General features: G+C 39.0%; 2 protein-coding genes across 2 annotated transcripts in view; one reads left to right on the forward strand and one right to left on the reverse strand.

The window, feature by feature from the left end:
- Positions 1 to 17,465, forward strand: part of PEX1 (peroxisomal biogenesis factor 1) — an 89,158-nt gene that overhangs the window by 19,025 nt on the left and 52,668 nt on the right. The window contains exons 4-5 of the mRNA XM_082692601.1: positions 4,111 to 4,262; positions 6,861 to 6,965. Coding sequence (XP_082548727.1) covers positions 4,111 to 4,262; positions 6,861 to 6,965 — 257 coding nt within the window. The remainder of the gene's footprint in view (positions 1 to 4,110; positions 4,263 to 6,860; positions 6,966 to 17,465) is intronic.
- Positions 8,758 to 17,453, reverse strand: RBM48 (RNA binding motif protein 48). Its single transcript, XM_082692621.1, has 5 exons — positions 17,127 to 17,453; positions 16,068 to 16,258; positions 14,302 to 14,447; positions 12,030 to 12,598; positions 8,758 to 10,005 (listed from the first exon to the last, which is right to left on the reverse strand). Exons 1-5 carry the CDS (start codon positions 17,235 to 17,237, stop codon positions 9,919 to 9,921), a joined length of 1,104 nt encoding a protein of 367 aa, XP_082548747.1. The 5' UTR covers positions 17,238 to 17,453; the 3' UTR covers positions 8,758 to 9,918.

Consider the following 17,465-nt stretch of genomic DNA (forward strand, 5'->3'; position numbering starts at 1 on the left):
TTCTTATACAAAAATCTCACTGTCGGGGTGCCTGGGTGGCTCAGTGGGTTAAGCCGCTGCCTTCGGCTCGGGTCATGATCTCAGGGTCCTGGGATCGAGTCCCACATCGAGCCTGCTTCCCTCTCTCTCTCTGCCTGCCTCTCCATCTACTTGTGATTTATCTCTGTCAAATAAATACATTAAAAAAATATTTTAAAAAATAAAAAAACAAAAATCTCACTGAGAAATGAAAAGCTAAGTTTTCGTTCATGGATGTAGATTCTTGTGGTGATACATAGGGAAAATGGAGGTGGCACTGAAAGCAATTATACATGAGTGAATAGTATCACACTGTCAAAGAATTTTCCTCCTCTAATCCCTCTTCCTAAAAATGTTTCACTTACACTTCAGGATATGTTAACTTGGGGAAAATACTACTTCTTACAGGGTGGCGCTGCATGTGTGCTAGGGATTGAAGAAACTCAACAGAAAGACACAGCTAATCTGATACTCCGGAATTTTATATCCGGTTCTATTGTTTTTGCTGATACATTTGACTGGATTACAAAAGCTCCTTCTCTACTGCATATTTAGCACCCGAGGAAGGTCCTCTGTGGCATGAGTGAATGGAGGAGTCATGGAAGTCACTCTCCAAGGAAAGAGTGATCCTTTTGGATAGCGGAGATGGTAGGCTACCCAAATATATTTAAAAAAATGTTCTGTCAGTGATATGATGAAGTTTGTACTTAGTTTTTATACTCCATGTAAGAAAATCATAATATGGAGATACACACACATACATGTATATGTACACATGTGTATATGTATTCAATGACCATAGGTTTAAATATTTATCTCCAGGGGCACTTGGCTGGCTCAATCAGTAGAGCATACAACTCTTGATTTCTGGGTTGAGTTTGAGCCCCATATTGAGTGTAGAGTTTACTTAGAAAACATTTATACATATCTCCTTTATTGCAGTTGCAATCATATTTTTTTGAAGTCTATGAAATTCTTCTTTTACTTCTGTTTTACCTAAGACCCAGGAACTCATTCTACTACCAGAGATGCTCAGTTCTGGGTCATATAATATAAATATAAACTAATAACCACAATACAATGTGATTACTTAGAAATCTATGTATTTTCAACATACTATATGGGAATGATGAGAAAGTTCCCTTCTGATGGATTTGGTGGATCAGAAGACACTCTCACAGAATAACGAGCCTTTCAGTTGGTTCTTGTAAACCTTGAGCAGAAAGAAACTAGAAAGAAGACCATGCTAGACAGTAGGAACAGTATGAATAAAAGCATGGGTGTCTAACTGAGCTAGTTCAGGTGGGAAAATTGATGTTGAGACATGGGGCTAATAAGGTAAGTTGAATATATATCATTAAGGTTGATTCTTAGCAAAAAGGATCAGTTTCCTCTCCCCAGCACTCCCTAAGAGGACAATTGTGGATCAACTATAATAAATAATGAAATATTGGATGGAGGCAGGGGAGTCTTTTAGGAGATTGTTGAAGTTATCTAGAAATAACAGTGGGGACCAAGAAGAAGAAAAGGACTATTAATATTTACAAGTTGGAATTGACTGTAACTCTTTGAATATAGAAGGTGTTATTTGTTTTTAAATAGTTTTTTTGGTTTGCTCGTTTTTTGTTTTTAAATAGTTTTAAGTACCTAAATTAAGCTCGTTGATTTCAAAGTATTCCAGAAACAAGAAGTTACCAATTAAGGTAATGTATTTAAATATACTTATAAATGCCAAGACAGATGGCAAAATCTTAGGTATGTAAATTTTCAGTGAGCTGCATTTTAAAATAGTTAGTTGTAAAGTACCTATAGTACTGATTCTCCAGCATGGATTGAGGAATGGTTTCAACTGGCTACATCAGTTTCACCTAAGGAACATTTTATTTATTTATTTATTTATTTATTTATTAAATTTTATTTATTTATTAGAGAGAGATCACAAGTAGGCAGAGAGACAGAGAGAGAGAAGCAGGCTTCCCGCTGAGCCCAATGCGGGACTTAATCCCAGGACCTCGAGATCACCATCCGAGCTGAAGGCAGCGGCTTAATCCACTGAACCACCCAGGTGCCCCTAAGGAACATTTTATAATACAGTTTTACCTGTGAAACAGTTTAAAGTACAATTTTATTTATTTGTTTATTTGACAGACAGAGATCACAAGTAGGCAGAGGGGCAGGCAGAGGGCAGGGGAAGCAGGCTCCCTCCTTAGCAGAGAGTCTGATGCAGCTTAATCCCAGGACCCTGAGATCATGACCTGAGTTGAAGGCAGAGGCTTTAACCTCCCTGAGCCACCCAGGCGCCCCCCTGTGCAACATTTTAAAATAGCATTTCCTGAGCTGCTACAACCAAGGAATCTGGACTCTGTGCTTTATCAGTGTGGAGTTCTGTTTTTTAATTATGAAGACTTAATATCAAATGTTCCTTACAAAGTTCATTCTGATATCCTATCTGCAAACTGTTTCCTCTCCAATCTAGGTACGCATGAAAAGAACCTGCATCTTTGTCAATCACTACCCCCCCATTCTTTTATTTCTCTGCTTTTATTGAGAAATAATTGATACACATCCCTGTATAAATTCAAGGCAATACAGATTGGTTTGATTTACATATATTGTGAAATGATTACCACAATGGGTTCAGCTAACATGTTTTCTCATATAGACATAATAAGAAGACAAGAATAAAGGGAAAAAATTCTTATGAGAGAACTCTAAGGATTCACTCTCTTAACAACTTTTCTGTATATCATACATCAGTGTTAGCTCTAGTCATCATGTTGTACACTATTTCCCCAGTATTTATTTAATTTATGCTGGAAGTTTGTACCTTTTTACCATCTTCCTCTAATTCCCTCTCCCTCAACCCTCTTACCTCTGATCACCTCAAGGCTGAGCTCCTTTTCTGAGCTTATTGTCAGATTTTTTGTTTCTTTGTTTTGTTTTGTTTGGATTCCACATATAAGGAAGATTGTAGAGTATTGTCTTTCCCTGTCTTAATTATTTTACTTAGCATACTACCTTCAAGGCCCATCCTGTGTTGTTGAAAATTATAGGATTCCCTCATCGATCTTTAGAAACTTAGATTATTTTCAAACCTTGGCTATTGTACATAATGCTGCTATGAACATTGGGGTGCAGGTATCTTTTTGAGTTAGTGTTTTCATTACCTTTGGATATATTCCCAGAAGTAGAATTGCTGGAGAATACAGTACTTCTATTTTCAATTTTTTGAGGATCCTCCATATGATGTTTCAGAGTGGCTGCACCAGTTTATAATCCCACTAACAGTGAACTGGGATTCCCTTTTCTCCACATCCCCACAGGAGCTGTAATCTCTCTCTCCCCCACCCCTTTTTTTTTTTTTTTTTTTTTAATGATGGCTATTCTCACAGGCATGAGATGATATCTCATTGTGGTTTTCATTGGGATTTCCCTAATGACTAGTGATATGGAGCATCTCTTCTTGTACCTGTTGGCTTTTCATTGATCTTCTTTGGAAGACTATCTATTGAAGTCCTTTACCCACTTTTTAATCGGGTTGGTTTTGGTTCTTTGTTTTGTTTTTGTTTTTTGCTATTGAATTTTAGGAATTCTTTATATATTTGCGATATTAACACCTTATCTGATACAGTTTTGCAAGTATTATTTTCCCATTCCACAGGTTGTCTTTTCATTTCCTGATGCTTTGTTTTACTGTGAAGAAGCTTTCTAGTTTGATGTAGTCCCCTTTGTTTGTTTTTTATTTTATTGTTTGTGCTTTTGGTGTCAGAGTCATGAAATCATTACCAAGACTCATGTGAAGGAGCTTTGTTCCTATATTCTCTTTTAGGAATTTCATGATTTCAGGTTTCATAACATTTTTAAACTCTCAATTTCAAAATCCACATCCCAAGAGGGATTTAATAACATGGAAAGAAGTATAATAAAGGGTGTTTTATTTTAAAATCTCTATCATATGGACCAATAATTGTAGATTGTATAAATTGTATATATATATATTTTAAAAACTATATGTTGAAATAACTGAAGAGAAGGCTAGTGATATTTTAACTGTTCTTTTCCAAATCTTTAAACTACTTGTGATTTGGACAGTCTGTTTTGAAGTTTACTATTTGAATGGTGATGGTTACATTTCTCGAGAAGAGATATTTGACATGTTGAAGAACAGTCTACACCAACAGTCATCTGAAGAAGAGACGGATGAAGGAATAAAAGAGTTGGTAGATATAACACTGAAGAAAATGGTAAGAATAAAAACCTGTAACTTATTATATCCAATCAAGCAGATGTTGGAGAAAGCTAAAGACAAAGAAATGATTTATTTTCCTTCATATTGATAGTAATCTTTATGAGGGCAGGAGATTTTTGTTTGTTTTCTGCTCTGTCCATTGCTTAGAACAGTGCCTGGCTGATAATGGGTGCTCAGTAAATACTCAGGGAATGGCTGGGTGGTTAAATGAATCACTGCACAACATGAATGTTAGTTTAAAATATTTCACTATCTGTGAAACTTCATTAATGTGTTGGTGGTAGTGCGGCCGATTCGATTTGTGTAAAATAGATGCTACTCTCATCGGTCTTCACAGCCCTCACCCTCCAATCCATCGAAACACTCATTATAACAAGATAACATAATAGTTAAAATAGTTGTCCCTAATGGCATATACTGACTATATGCCAGATCCCTCACAGAACTTTAATATATGAACTCACTTTAACCTCAAAACAACCGTATGTAGTAGAAATTACAATCTCTATTTTACAGATGAGAAAACTGAAGTACAATTAGGTTGACCCAAGGTCACACTAGAAAATGGGGCACAGAATTCTCTCAATGAAACAAATAGTACCACTTTATTATAGACATAGTAATTTCTCTCCTTTCTTACTATGACCCTATCCTGGATACCGTTGAAAATGTGTGACTCTAGGGGTGCCTGGGTGGCTCAGTCGGTTAAAGCCTCTGCCTTCAGCTCAGGTCATGATCTCGGGGTCCTGGGATTGAGCTCTGCATCAGGCTCTCTGCTCAGCCGGGAGCCTGCTTCCCCCCCTTTCTCTGCCTGCCTCTCTGTGTACTTGTGATCTCTCTCTCTGTCAAATAAATAAATAAAATCTTAAAAAAAAATTTTTTTTTTAAATTTGCGACTCTAAGGCACCCTGGATGCAGCTCACCTCCATTACTCTGCTGATCAGGAAGGAAAGAGATGATGGGGGTTGCGGCGTCTCACATTCAACTAACACAGGCTCCACATTATCTTCTTCCATTAGAAATACTTTCACCAGCTGCTGCTAAGGCTTAGGGCAGACTTCTTGAGAGATAGTATGTTCCCAGTACTAAATGCACTCCCTTCCTTTTTGAAAGGAAATATTATGGAGTGAGATTTTTCCTTTCTTTTTTTTTACTGTGTTCTGTTAGCCAACATATAGTTCATCGTTTGTTTTTGATACAGTGGTCAGTGATTCCTTAGTTGTGTGTAACACCCAGTGCCCATTACAGCATGTGCCCTCCTTAATGCCCAGAGCCAGGTGGAGGGTATTATGGAGTGAGTTTTTTCTGATAATTACTCAAATGTCTCTCTAAGTTAGACTCTTAGCAACCCTGAATTAGCCATGCCCAGAGGTGAAAAAACGAGAGTTCATCAAATCAAACCCAAATTCAATTAAATAGTTAAAGGCATTTATAATCTACCTACATAGTCTCCCCATGTTTAGTCTCCCATAGTCCCTGTCATTAATGCTCCAGACAGGTCTGTCTTCCTGACGTACACTCCTTCATATTGTCAGAGTTCAGGGTGAGCCATTCTTCTGCATTTCCTCCCCACACCTCTCCAGCTACCTAAAAGGCCATCTCAACCATCTTGAAAGACCTCCCAGTGGTCTGCAAGCATCTTTTCATGATTCTAGTCCATCCTGAACTGTTACTGCTCTCAGTGCCTTGCTCCTTACCTGAGCAAGTTCACTTTTATCCTGAACACAATGGGCTCCCAAGTCAGAGGTCCTTTGAAGAACAAGCTCTACTTAAATTACTATAAATTAAACTTGAAAATCTTTGCCCTATGGCACTGTTTTTATCACAAAAGTAGCAATATGATAATACATGTCCTCTAATTTTTTGGTCTTATTCCACCGATTAGAGTATGAGTCTTTGGGGACAGGGCTGTATTTTATACATCTAAGGTAACTCAGGTGTCTTAGTCACTTGGACTGCTATAACAAAATACCAAACTGGGTAACTATAACAGGAACTTACTTCCTAAAATCCTGAGACTGGGAGGCATCTGGCTGGCTCAGTTGGTAGAGTGTGTAACTCTTGATCTCACAGTTGTAAGTTCGAGTGTTGTGTTGGGTGTAGAGAATACTTAAAAATAAAATTGCTTTAAAAAGTCAAGAGACTAGGAAATCCAAGCTAAGGTGCACCTCATTCACTTCCACGGTGAGGGCTCTCTTCCTGGCTTATAGACAGCTACCACTTCAGTGTGTCCTCACATGGCAGAAAGAGGGAACTCTGGTCTCTCTCCACTTAAAGGGACACTAATTTTATCTTGGGGGCTCCACCTTCAAGACATCCAAACCTAATTACCTCCCAAAGAGCCCACCTCCAAAACCATCACACTGTGGGCCCTAACATGTGAATTTGGAGGCAGGAGAGACACTAACATTCAGCCAGGTATTGATACCTGTAATACCAGGTATTACAAACAGATTTACGGGAATAAAGTAAGTAGTCTTGATAAATAAGTAGTGCCCACAGAATTGCAAACTAATAGTTTCACTTGGCAAAGTGTTATTTTCTATGCAAAATTAAAAACCACCATTTATCGAGAATTCACCGTCCTCTCTAGGATTATGACAACGATGGCAAGATATCTTTTGCAGACTTTGAAAAAGCAGTAAAAGAAGAAAGACTTTTGTTGGAGGTGTTTGGACCGTGTTTACCAGAAGCAAAGGTACAGTGTCAACAGCTCAAAATTAAGAGAAAATTCTAAGGGATCAGAACATAATACTTTCTAGACAACTCACCTCTGTAGGGGCTTTGGCCCACTGTTGAAATTCAGGCAACCATGAGGGTCTCGGCTTCATCCTCATGTTTTGGGGCCCAACAATGGTGGCTATTTATTTTATTCAACAGACTTTTTGAGCTTGTAACTTCTTTAGCTATACACAATTTCTGGTTTCTTGTATGTTGTTATTATCCCAAAGAAAACTAGGGCATATTGGCTTGCTTAACGGATAGAACACTGAATAGTGTATTCAGTAACTGATAGGACAAAACTTGGTCTATTTCAACCCAAATGTTGTCAAACAATGAGAATAATTACGTTTTAAAAATCTTGGGACATATTTAAAGTACTTGACAGAATTTGTGCTCATGAAGGTTTTTCATGTATGAATTTGACAAAAATTTTCTGAGCCAGAAAAGCCAGCCTAATAATTTATTTGACACATTAATATTCCCTTTAATTCTTCCTCTGATCAACTTCTTTGCAACCTGTAGATATATTCTTTTGGTAGTAATTTGGATGGCAATTTTGAGGATGAATTTGCATAATGTTAAGCTCTCCTGAGCTATCTCAGCATATTTCTCTAACTTGTCCCATTTATGCCCACATTTTAACTCTGCCTGGAAATATGTAGTAAAATGCAATGTGTGAAAGGCAGACCTCTCATTTTGGGACTGATGGGACAAACAGTATAGAGTGGACCGGAATGGAGTGACTACTTAGGTCAGATGGAACACCAACAGTTCTTCGGTTGCTCCCAGAATTCAGCAGCCCAGTTATCAAGAGCCTTGCTACTCAGTGTAATCTGTGTATGAGCAACAATGGTATCACCTACTAACTTGTGAGAAATCTAGACTCTCAGGCCACACCCCAAACCAAATTCCTCAGAATCTTGTCTTGTCTTTTCTTCCTTCCCCTTTCCTTTCCCCTTTTCTTCCCTCTTTTTCCTTTCCCTCTTCTTTTCCTTTTTCCTTCCTTCCTTCCTTCCTCTTTCATTCTTTCAATGCTTGACACAGCAAAGGCTCTTCTTTCTTTCCCCTATTGTGGTCAAATACTGTGCACGTTGGTGGGGATGGGGAGGCATGCTAGCCTCCACAGTCATGAAAAGATCCTGAAAAGATCCGAAATCCATTCAACAACACAGAACCCATTGAGCAGCTCCTCCCTTGAAGAATTTAAACATTCTCCCCCAAAGGGATTTTTTTTCAATTGTGGTAAAATACATCCAAAATAAAATATATCATTTTAACCCTTTACAAACACAGAGGTCAGTAATGTCAGGTACATTCACAATGTCATACAATCTCCAGAACTCATCTTGCAAAAAATGAAATTCTGTATCTATAAACAATTCTGCATTCCTACCATCCACCAGCTCCTGGCCACTACCATCAGAATCTGCATTTTAATAAGACCCTGAAGTAGAGAGTCATACCATCTTAATGTCTGAGAAGTGTGTTCTAGACAGTAACTTGCTCTTTCCATTCTGTGCTTGGGTATCTAATGTGTCTTTTACCTGTGAGTTCAGCAGAGAAAAGTATCTAATTACAAGAAGTAAGGCCAAAACCCTTGCCTGCAGCTTCTTTTAATACCGTCTAGCACTTGGAGCTATCCCAGCAAGTTTATATCAGTAGGTCATAGCTGGTGATGAGCCTTCTTAACTGGTATATTCAAATTCAATCCAACAGGCAAGAAGTCTTTAGGTATAGAGAGAAAAGAAAAACAGACCGCCATTTGGTATGGGTCTTCTCAAGTTATTTTTATCGGTTAAAAAACAAACAAACAAACAAAAAAAACGGAAACAGCCTGAACACACTTGTTCCAATTTCCAATTATGTGGTTCACTGCCAGGAAAAGCCATGTGGGTATGCTAAAAGTAGTGGTTAGTGACCTAGTATTTACAAATACAGTGATTCACTTCTGCCATAGATAGGCACATTCTTCTTAGACATTAACTGAAGACTGTAGGCTTCTAATTTCAGCTTTGTTCTAATAGTTTATCTTTTTTACTTTACAGAATTGTATTGATTTTGAAGCCCTGGCATTCAGACACATCCTGACTTCTAGTTTTTGAATGTGAATCACTCAATACTTGTATTAAAATCAGAAACAGATCCCGACTGCCTATCCTTATTTGCATTGTAAAGTTTTTATCTTTCACTTCATTTACATAGAACTACTGCCACGTGGGAAGTAATAATAAAAGAATGGTTCCTATGATTTTTTTTTTTTTTTTAAGATTTATTTGTCAGAAAGAAAGAGCACAGGCAGGGGCAGCGGCAGGCAGAGGGAGAAGCAGGCTCCCCACTGAGCAGGGAGCCCGATGTGGGACTCAATCCTGGGACCCCGAGATCATGACCTGGGCCAAAGGCAGACCCTTAATCAGCTGAGCTGCCCAGGTAGCCTCAGTTTCTGTAATATTAAGTATGATCAAAATAACACCTATAATAAGTAATGATAAACTAATTTTCTTTTTTTAAGTTAGCCAACAAGCTTGGTTCTTGTGGCAAATACTGTGAATAATCCTTTCACAATCCTCTTTTCTCTTTCTTCCTCATCCACAGAAGCTGGAAACCAAAACATTTATCATGCCAGACCTCCCGAGTTAGGAATGGCCAGGAGCCCACTTCTAGCCAATAAGATGCAACCAAAGCCACTGGGTGGAGCTCCTGGAAAAGTTTAGTTTTGTTTTTTTAAGGAACATATTTGGCTGGCATGTACTTTGTCTGTAACAACCTAACTTTAAAAGATGAAATTTTATTAGATAAGTAGCTTGAATGATATTATAAAGAGAAGTGCATTAAAAAATACTAGCAGTACAATCTTTTCAACAATTAAAGTGACAGGCCAAAAGTAAAAAGTTAATAGTCCCACAGAAACATAATTGGCTGCCAGCAGTCTATATTCTTCTTCTTTGCTTTAATGAACGACTTGTACACACATCTTCCAGCTTGTCTTCTGGAGGTTTGGGCACAGATGAAATGACCTAGTTTAAAAAAAGAGAACCACCAAAACTTAGTTTTTGTAGTACAAGAATAAGTAAACTATTAGAAGAGGTAGGATATACATCTAATAGTCCAATTCTTGCCATCAGGTTTGAGGCAGAGTGTGCCTAATTTCAGGATACAGCCTATGATCTAGGCACAGTGCAAGGTTTTCTGTCGGAACACTGATGGGAGTAAAACTTCTAAAGCCATTTAATAAGAAAAAAAATGGGAGAAAAGTAAATACATACTCTAACAATCCTTTATAGATCTGAAGTCATTTGCTTTCTTATAGATACAGACAGACATCCTGATTCTGCATAACTTGAAACACTAATAACATCTGATGTATTTAAAGACATGGAGCCTTGAGGGGGGAGATAAGAAATTTGAATAAGCAGAAAATGGTATAATCCTCAATTTCCTAGGGAAGTGAAACCAAACACACCATTAGAAAAAGAGTGACAATGTGTTAAAACAGTGTAACAGTCTTGATTTAAATGCACAATTATTAGAAACTGTAGTAAGTTGTAGTTAGTATTTCTCAATTTTGTTGTCCTACTGTTTCCTTACCTAGGATATGGACCTACCTACCAACTTTTTTTTTTTTTTTTAGATTTTATTTATTTGTCAGAAAGAGAGTATGCATGAGCGAGACAGGATGGGCATGTGTGCAGGCAGAGAGAAAAGCAGGCTCCGCTGAGCAGGGAGCCCCATACGAGACTCATCCCAGGACCCTGGGACCTGAGCTAAAGGCAGATGCTAACCAACTGAACCACCCAGGCATCCCCTAACAACTTTTTCCTTGAAAATACAGTCAGCTCTGGCTGAGAGAGTTATGTATCTGTATCAATGCCCCAGATCAACTCTATCTGAAGGAAAGAGGGGCGCTAGCAAAACTAAAAAATTTTAAGAGGCTTAAGCATGGAAATTGTGTTCATAGATTTTTATTATTTTAAAATAAGCCCTCACTCTTAGTCAGATAATAATTTTCAGGTAAAACAAATAGACATAAATTAAGCCACCTTAGATTCCATTCATCACATGGTAAAATACATATACAACTGCATGAAAAGCACTTTCTGAACCCCAGGCTTAAAGTTTAGGACAATGGTCTTTCTCCCTTAGTTAGATTTCTAAAGGGTTTGCCCCATGAAAAGGGACAAAAGCTAATTCAAATGTTAGCTTTCTTTCATTTGTGTTCAGAAAGTGGCAAATGATTAAATAACAGGTAAAGAAATTACTACTTAAGTAGCACAGTCAAGTTGTACTCTACTTAAGAAGTTGACATTTTCAAATGCAGACCTTAGGGCCTGGTCTTTAGAAATCTGGCCCTATTCTATGGCTACTTTTATCAAAGAAGCAAAAAACATTTTAATTTGATGTAATTTGTATTAACTTTGAAGTTGAGGAAAATACATTGTAATAATTTTCCTTCAACACAACAGTTCTGTACTTTGGCTTATAACAGAACCATCTGGAACCTTTAAAAAGGGAGGGCCTGGGCTCCCCTCTCACAGGCTGACCTCACTGACTGAAACCACTGCTTTTATATTTTAGATCTGTATGTTCTGTTCATCGTTTAAAGCAAGGATTAATGACATCAAAGCACGTACATTTCTGTTAGATTCAGTTAATGTAGAAAACAACATCAAAAAGCTGAAAATGAAAAAAATAAATGACAATATTTTAGTCGCCACAAATCTCCATTTAGTTGTTAGTCCTATGATCAAATGGTCTCTCTTTTTTTTTGTTGTTAATTTTTTTTTGTTAATTTTTAAAAATTTTTTTAAAAGATTTATTTATTCATTTATTTGACAGAGAGATCACAAGTAGACAAAGAGGCAGGCAGAGAGAGAGAGAGAGAGAGAGAGAGAGAGGAGGAAGCAGCCTCCCCGCTGAGCAGAGAGCCTGATGTAGGGCTCAATCCCAGGACCCCGGGATAATGACCGAAGCTGAAGGCAGAGGCTTTAACCCACTGAGCCACCCAGGCGCCCCTTAAAACAGTTTCTAAAAATGATCTTACCTCTTGAAGTTTATTCCGAATTAAATTCGCTGTTGTATTCAATGAGTCGTCATGCATGTCCACTTTAGGTATGTGAGGTAACAGAGGCCCAATCATAACCTCATTACTACTCGTACTTGTTCCGAGAAAAGTTCCAACTTTACGATCATCTTCTCTTCTTCTTTTCCGCTCCTGCAGCTGTGTCGTCCTAGGCATAAATCTGTCAACTGCCTCTGAAGAAGTAGTAGCCTTCTGTGCACCAGGGCAGGCCAATGAATTTTTAAAAGGTTTCATTTGTATCTTCTGTGAAGAGTCATTGTGCATACAATGCTCCACTGTTCCAGCACGGTTTCTACCACTCCAAGAGGAGTCCGATGCCCAGCCCATATGTTCCCCTGACGAACACGGACATTTTGAGGAAAAATAACATAAAGGCAATTCACAAGAATAAGGAAGACAAGGATCGGAGTTGCCAGTAGAAGTGTTCAGTGTGGCTGCACAAGGTCCAGATGTCCTTGAGTGGAAGTCCTGTCTAAAATCTTTTGTGTCTTTAAGCTCTGTAACCAGTTTCTTCTTCGTCATGTAATGATCTTAATATTGCAATTTAAAAGGTGAGAGAAGAGGAAAAAGAAATGGTTCATTTGTTTTCATCATTTGCAAATGTCCACTTTTAAAAACAAACATCACTTTAAAAGGTTAACAAATGCTACCCTGAAAAATTTATTTCTTGAGCAGGCAATACCGTCATGTGTTTAAAAGCTAAGAAGGATAAAAGGTATATTAGTGTCAAGCTTCACTCTCTCTTTGCTCCCCATATGCCTGGTTTCCACTCCTCCATAAGTGATCCCTATTCCCAATTTCTTATTTATCTGTCCAATATATCTTATTCTTCCTCCTCCCACTTACTCCTCTTTTTCCCCTATAATACCCACTTCTCTGCACCTTTGCATTTTCCACTTAACTGTGGATCTTAGAGGCTTTTTCTAGGTCATCATATAGAATGCTTTCTTCCCCCAGCTTCGGAGTATTCTGCTATATGAATGTATCATGCTGCTTAGCTTGTTTGTTTTTTTAAAGATGGCAATATGCGGGACCCATATTCTATCATTTTATTTGCCACACAACCCTAGAAGTTTTCTGGGAGCTATTCACATGCACCATAGGTCAATGTTCAGTGTCTACTAGTGACCAGGGACTCTCAATAGCTCTCCTGCCAAATTTTCAGGTGAGTTTTTCCAAGAGTCTTCCCACCTTATTTCTCTCTTCGCCTCTGCCACATGTCACCTCCCCAGTCAAAAACTCCTCATATTCAGTAACTGTATGAACATGGACTTTGTCTTTTATTTTTATTTATTTTTTAAAGATTTTATTTATTTATTTGACAGAAAGAGATCACAAGTAGGCAGAGAGGCAGGCAGAGAGAGAGAGGAGGAAACAGGCTCTCCACGGAGCAGAGAGCCCGATGTGGGGCTCGATCCCAGGACCGTGGGGCTCAATCCCAGGACCCTGGGATCATGACCCGAGCCGAAGGCAGCGGCTTAACCCACTGAGCCACCCAGACGCCCCTGACTTTGTCTTTTAATTGAAGGGTGGAAACTTGGCAATCTGAGCCTCCAGTATCATTCAGATTTCAGACCACACACATTATTTTAGTCCAATTCTGAGTGCTTTGTTCCTACAATCCTTGTACCAGATCTCATGACTCTATTCCAGGCACCTGGAATTTGTGTCTAGGGAAACCCAGTTGGGAATATGGGCCACGTGGCCAGCTGCTGGTCAAAAGTGGAACTTTTCCACGTTCAGCAGTTTTAGATTAGCAGTTGGTAACTAGTCTGCAAATCATAATTGTTTCTCACTGCCTTTGGTCAAGCCTTAATTCCTTAGCATGGGATATAAAGCCCTACATGATTCAGTTCCTGTTCTCTTCTCTAATCTTTATTTCTCACTGTAGCCCTGCGCTGTGGTTACCCTTCCTTCCGAAGCACGATGCTCATTTATTCATGCTCCTTGGCCTACCCTCCCATCGCTTACCCTTCTGAGTAATGTCTACTTATCATCCTTCAAAACTCAGCCACCTCTCTCAACCTGTAGGAACTCTTCCACATGCCAATATCTCTCCTTTTCCAGCCCAGATTACTTGAGTGCTGCCCAGAATCCCGCAGTTTACAGTTACTGAATATTGTGATCATTTATCTGCCTCTCTTCCCACTGGACTGGGAGCTCCATGGTGATATAATACACCTAGCAAGAGTGCTTGACACATAGGAGGTGTTCAGTAACTGGCTTTTCATACCTTTATTTTTAGTAGTTCTTGTTATATAAGCCTTTCTCTCCTGTAATTTTTTTCTAGTTTCTTCAACGGTTTCAAATTCTGGAGCATAGCACACATGAAGCAATCCACCAAAGAAGCTCTGTTCATCCATTTTTCTCTTGGCTGTCCTGAATAGAAAACAGCATGGTTTCTTAATCTCGATTTACTTAGGATGAAAGCCGAACTAGTATACAATGCACTGATCTAAAGAGCAACGTTCAGGTTTTGCTATGTGTACACACATCCTCTTGTGCGGGAGTTAAGATGTGCTGCTTGTGGATGGTATTGACTCTACTGATCTGGTGCCTACTTTTCAAGCCTTCCATCCCCTCTCTCTACAGTGCTAACAGGTTTTGAGCTATGTCATCCACACATAACCTGACTCCCTTTAATTAACTAAGGAGCCACCTGTTAACCTGAGGTACACAATCTGTGGTTGTGAAACAGATTTCTCTGTGTTAAGTGGCCCTTAAGAGTCAGCTCATACCAAATTTAGCCCTTTTGGCACAATGGAATTCATACATAAAAATTAATAAATATCATATTGTAATCATAAAAATCTTCAATAATTAAATATTGAATACATAACTAATCCATGAAAAAGTAGAGGATAATATTCAATAAATGCTTACTAAATATATACAAGGGGCCAGGACTTAAGCTACAATAAATATTTAAGTACTTCTATGCCCAGGGATAATGATAAAAATACTTACTGAGATTTTACCATGCACCAGGTAGTATCCTAAGTGAATGAACACTTCATAAAAATCATATGATGACATGAGGCCTGGGGACATTTATAACAGCCATGCTCACACTAGTTTGTGGAGCTACAATTCAAACTGAGATGTTAAACTTCACAGCCTATTGTACTATGTGCTCTGGAAGATGCAAAAGCTCTAGAAAATATGCTTCCCTAACCGTGAGGGGCAAGCAAGTTGATTAGGGAAAGTGAGATTACATATGAGAGCAAACAGAGAACAACATAAACAAGTGCTTTTGTGGCAGACTGCAAATCCTATTCATAGTACAGAAAGACAAGATCAATGGTGGGGTGCCTGGTTAGCTAAGTTGGTAGGCCATGTGAGTCTTGATCTCGGGTTTATAAGTTTGAGCCCCACACTGGGTGTAGAGATTACTCAAAAATAAAAATTTTTTTAAAAAGAGAGAGAGAGAAAAGAAGGAAGGGTCTTGGAGAGAATTAATGACAAGACTGGGGTCAACAGAAAACTAGTAAGTCATTTCATACTTCAGCCTTACTGAAGCAGAGTTTCTATTAACAGAAAGCTGGAAAAGGTTGAGTCAATTCACAAAGGTACATAACATTAAAAACTTAAACGTCTAAGGTTTACTGCATTCTGAACACAGGAGGCACTACATTTAGCCCCTTTACATCGATTATCTTATACCATCCTCACACAACCCCCAAGGTAGGTCCTTTTACCATACATATTTCGCAGAATAAAAAAAACAGCCTTACTGAGATTAAATAACTTGTCCAAAGTCATGATGCTAGTAAGCAGTGGAGTTCGAAAATTTACCCCAAACCCAGTTTTTAATCTACGACAATACAGGATCAAAGGCTGTTAAGCATGGGAATGACATTTAAGACTGGAGTAAGATAAAAATAATATAGGGCCATGTTAGATTATTCAGTAATTCAGGTATGAATGAGGGACAACTGGGGCCAAAGTGACAGCAGTGGGAATGGAGGAAATGAAACTTATGCTTAACTTGCACATTACCTTGCACTTTGTAAGTTCATAAATTTAATAAGATAAACTTCTGTAAAGTCTTCTGCTGGGTATTCATCTAGAGGATTATACTGTTCAATTGCACCATATAGAGCAAATCGCTCAACTAATTCCTTCATTGCTCCCACTGCAGGAACTCCTTGTATTAACAAGTACCGAGATTCCAAATTGATTGTATATACCTAAAAGAAAACACATAAAGATATATCTTCCAAATAAGCCTAAGACATATCTTCTATTTAAAAAAAAAAAAAAAGCTCGAGGTACTTCACTTCCCATGCTGAGCACCAAGTAATGTGCTCAGATAGAATTGCTGAATCATTATATTGTACACCTGCAACTAATATATAACACTACGTTAACTATACTGGAATTAAAATTAAAAACTGAAAAGTGCTCGGAAAAGAAGAAACATTCTGTTCAGCCAGTCTGGGAAAAAAAAAAAAAAAAAAAAAGGATAAAGAATTCATCCCTTCCGGTGACGGCCTCTAATTAAAACACAGACTCTCCGGCGCCTGGGTGGCTCAGTGGGTTAAGCCGCTGCCTTCGGCTCAGGTCATGGTCTCAGGGTCCTGGGATCGAGTCCCACATCGGGCTCTCTGCTCAGCAGGGAGCCTGCTTCCCTCTCTCTCTCTCTGTCTGCCTCTCCGACTACTTGTGATTTCTCTCTGTCAAATAAATAAATAAAATCTTTAAAAAAAAAACACAGACTCTCTTCAATCGACATATTTTACAGAAGTTGGCTCAGAAGAAGTTACTAGAGAGAGAGAACAAAAATTGAGTGTTTACCATGCGCCAAGCGCTACTGTAAACACGGAAGATACAATGACTAAAATAAAGCTCTGTCCTTCCGGAGCTGACGTTACAGCAGTTGACCAAAGGGGGTTCGTGAGAATTTTTGGCCACCGAGTACCAGTTTCTCAAACCCATCTCTAATGACTGATGAAGAGGACCGCAGCCCTTCAAGCCTTTATTACATAAAGTGGGCATGTGGAGCTAGAGCTAAGATAAAGCTATCAGCAATAATGAATGAAACCAAAATCACTTTACCCTGACAGCACGAGGCCGCCGCCCCTCCCGATACTTGGCCCGCGTGTCGCATACAGCCCTCTGAACGTGGTGATCAAATACACCTCCAAGTTCGCCGCCACTCGACGCCATCTTGCCTATTCCGGCCCTTGCAAAAACGACAACATCCGTCTCGCCGCATGCCTGATCACCCAATAAGAGAGGAAGATGGGTCAAGGCGTGGCAGGACTGGCTGGAGAATCGACAGCGTCTGGCATCGTTTCCTGTGAGTGAGACTTCGGTGAACGAGGTGCCGCCCTCCAGCGGCCTGGCGGAGAGACCGCGGAGAGCTCGAGCCCTTTGCCCGTCCCTCCTCATCCC

This window comes from Mustela nivalis (assembly GCF_964662115.1).
Source record: "Mustela nivalis genome assembly, chromosome: 12".
NCBI lineage: Eukaryota > Metazoa > Chordata > Mammalia > Carnivora > Mustelidae > Mustela > Mustela nivalis.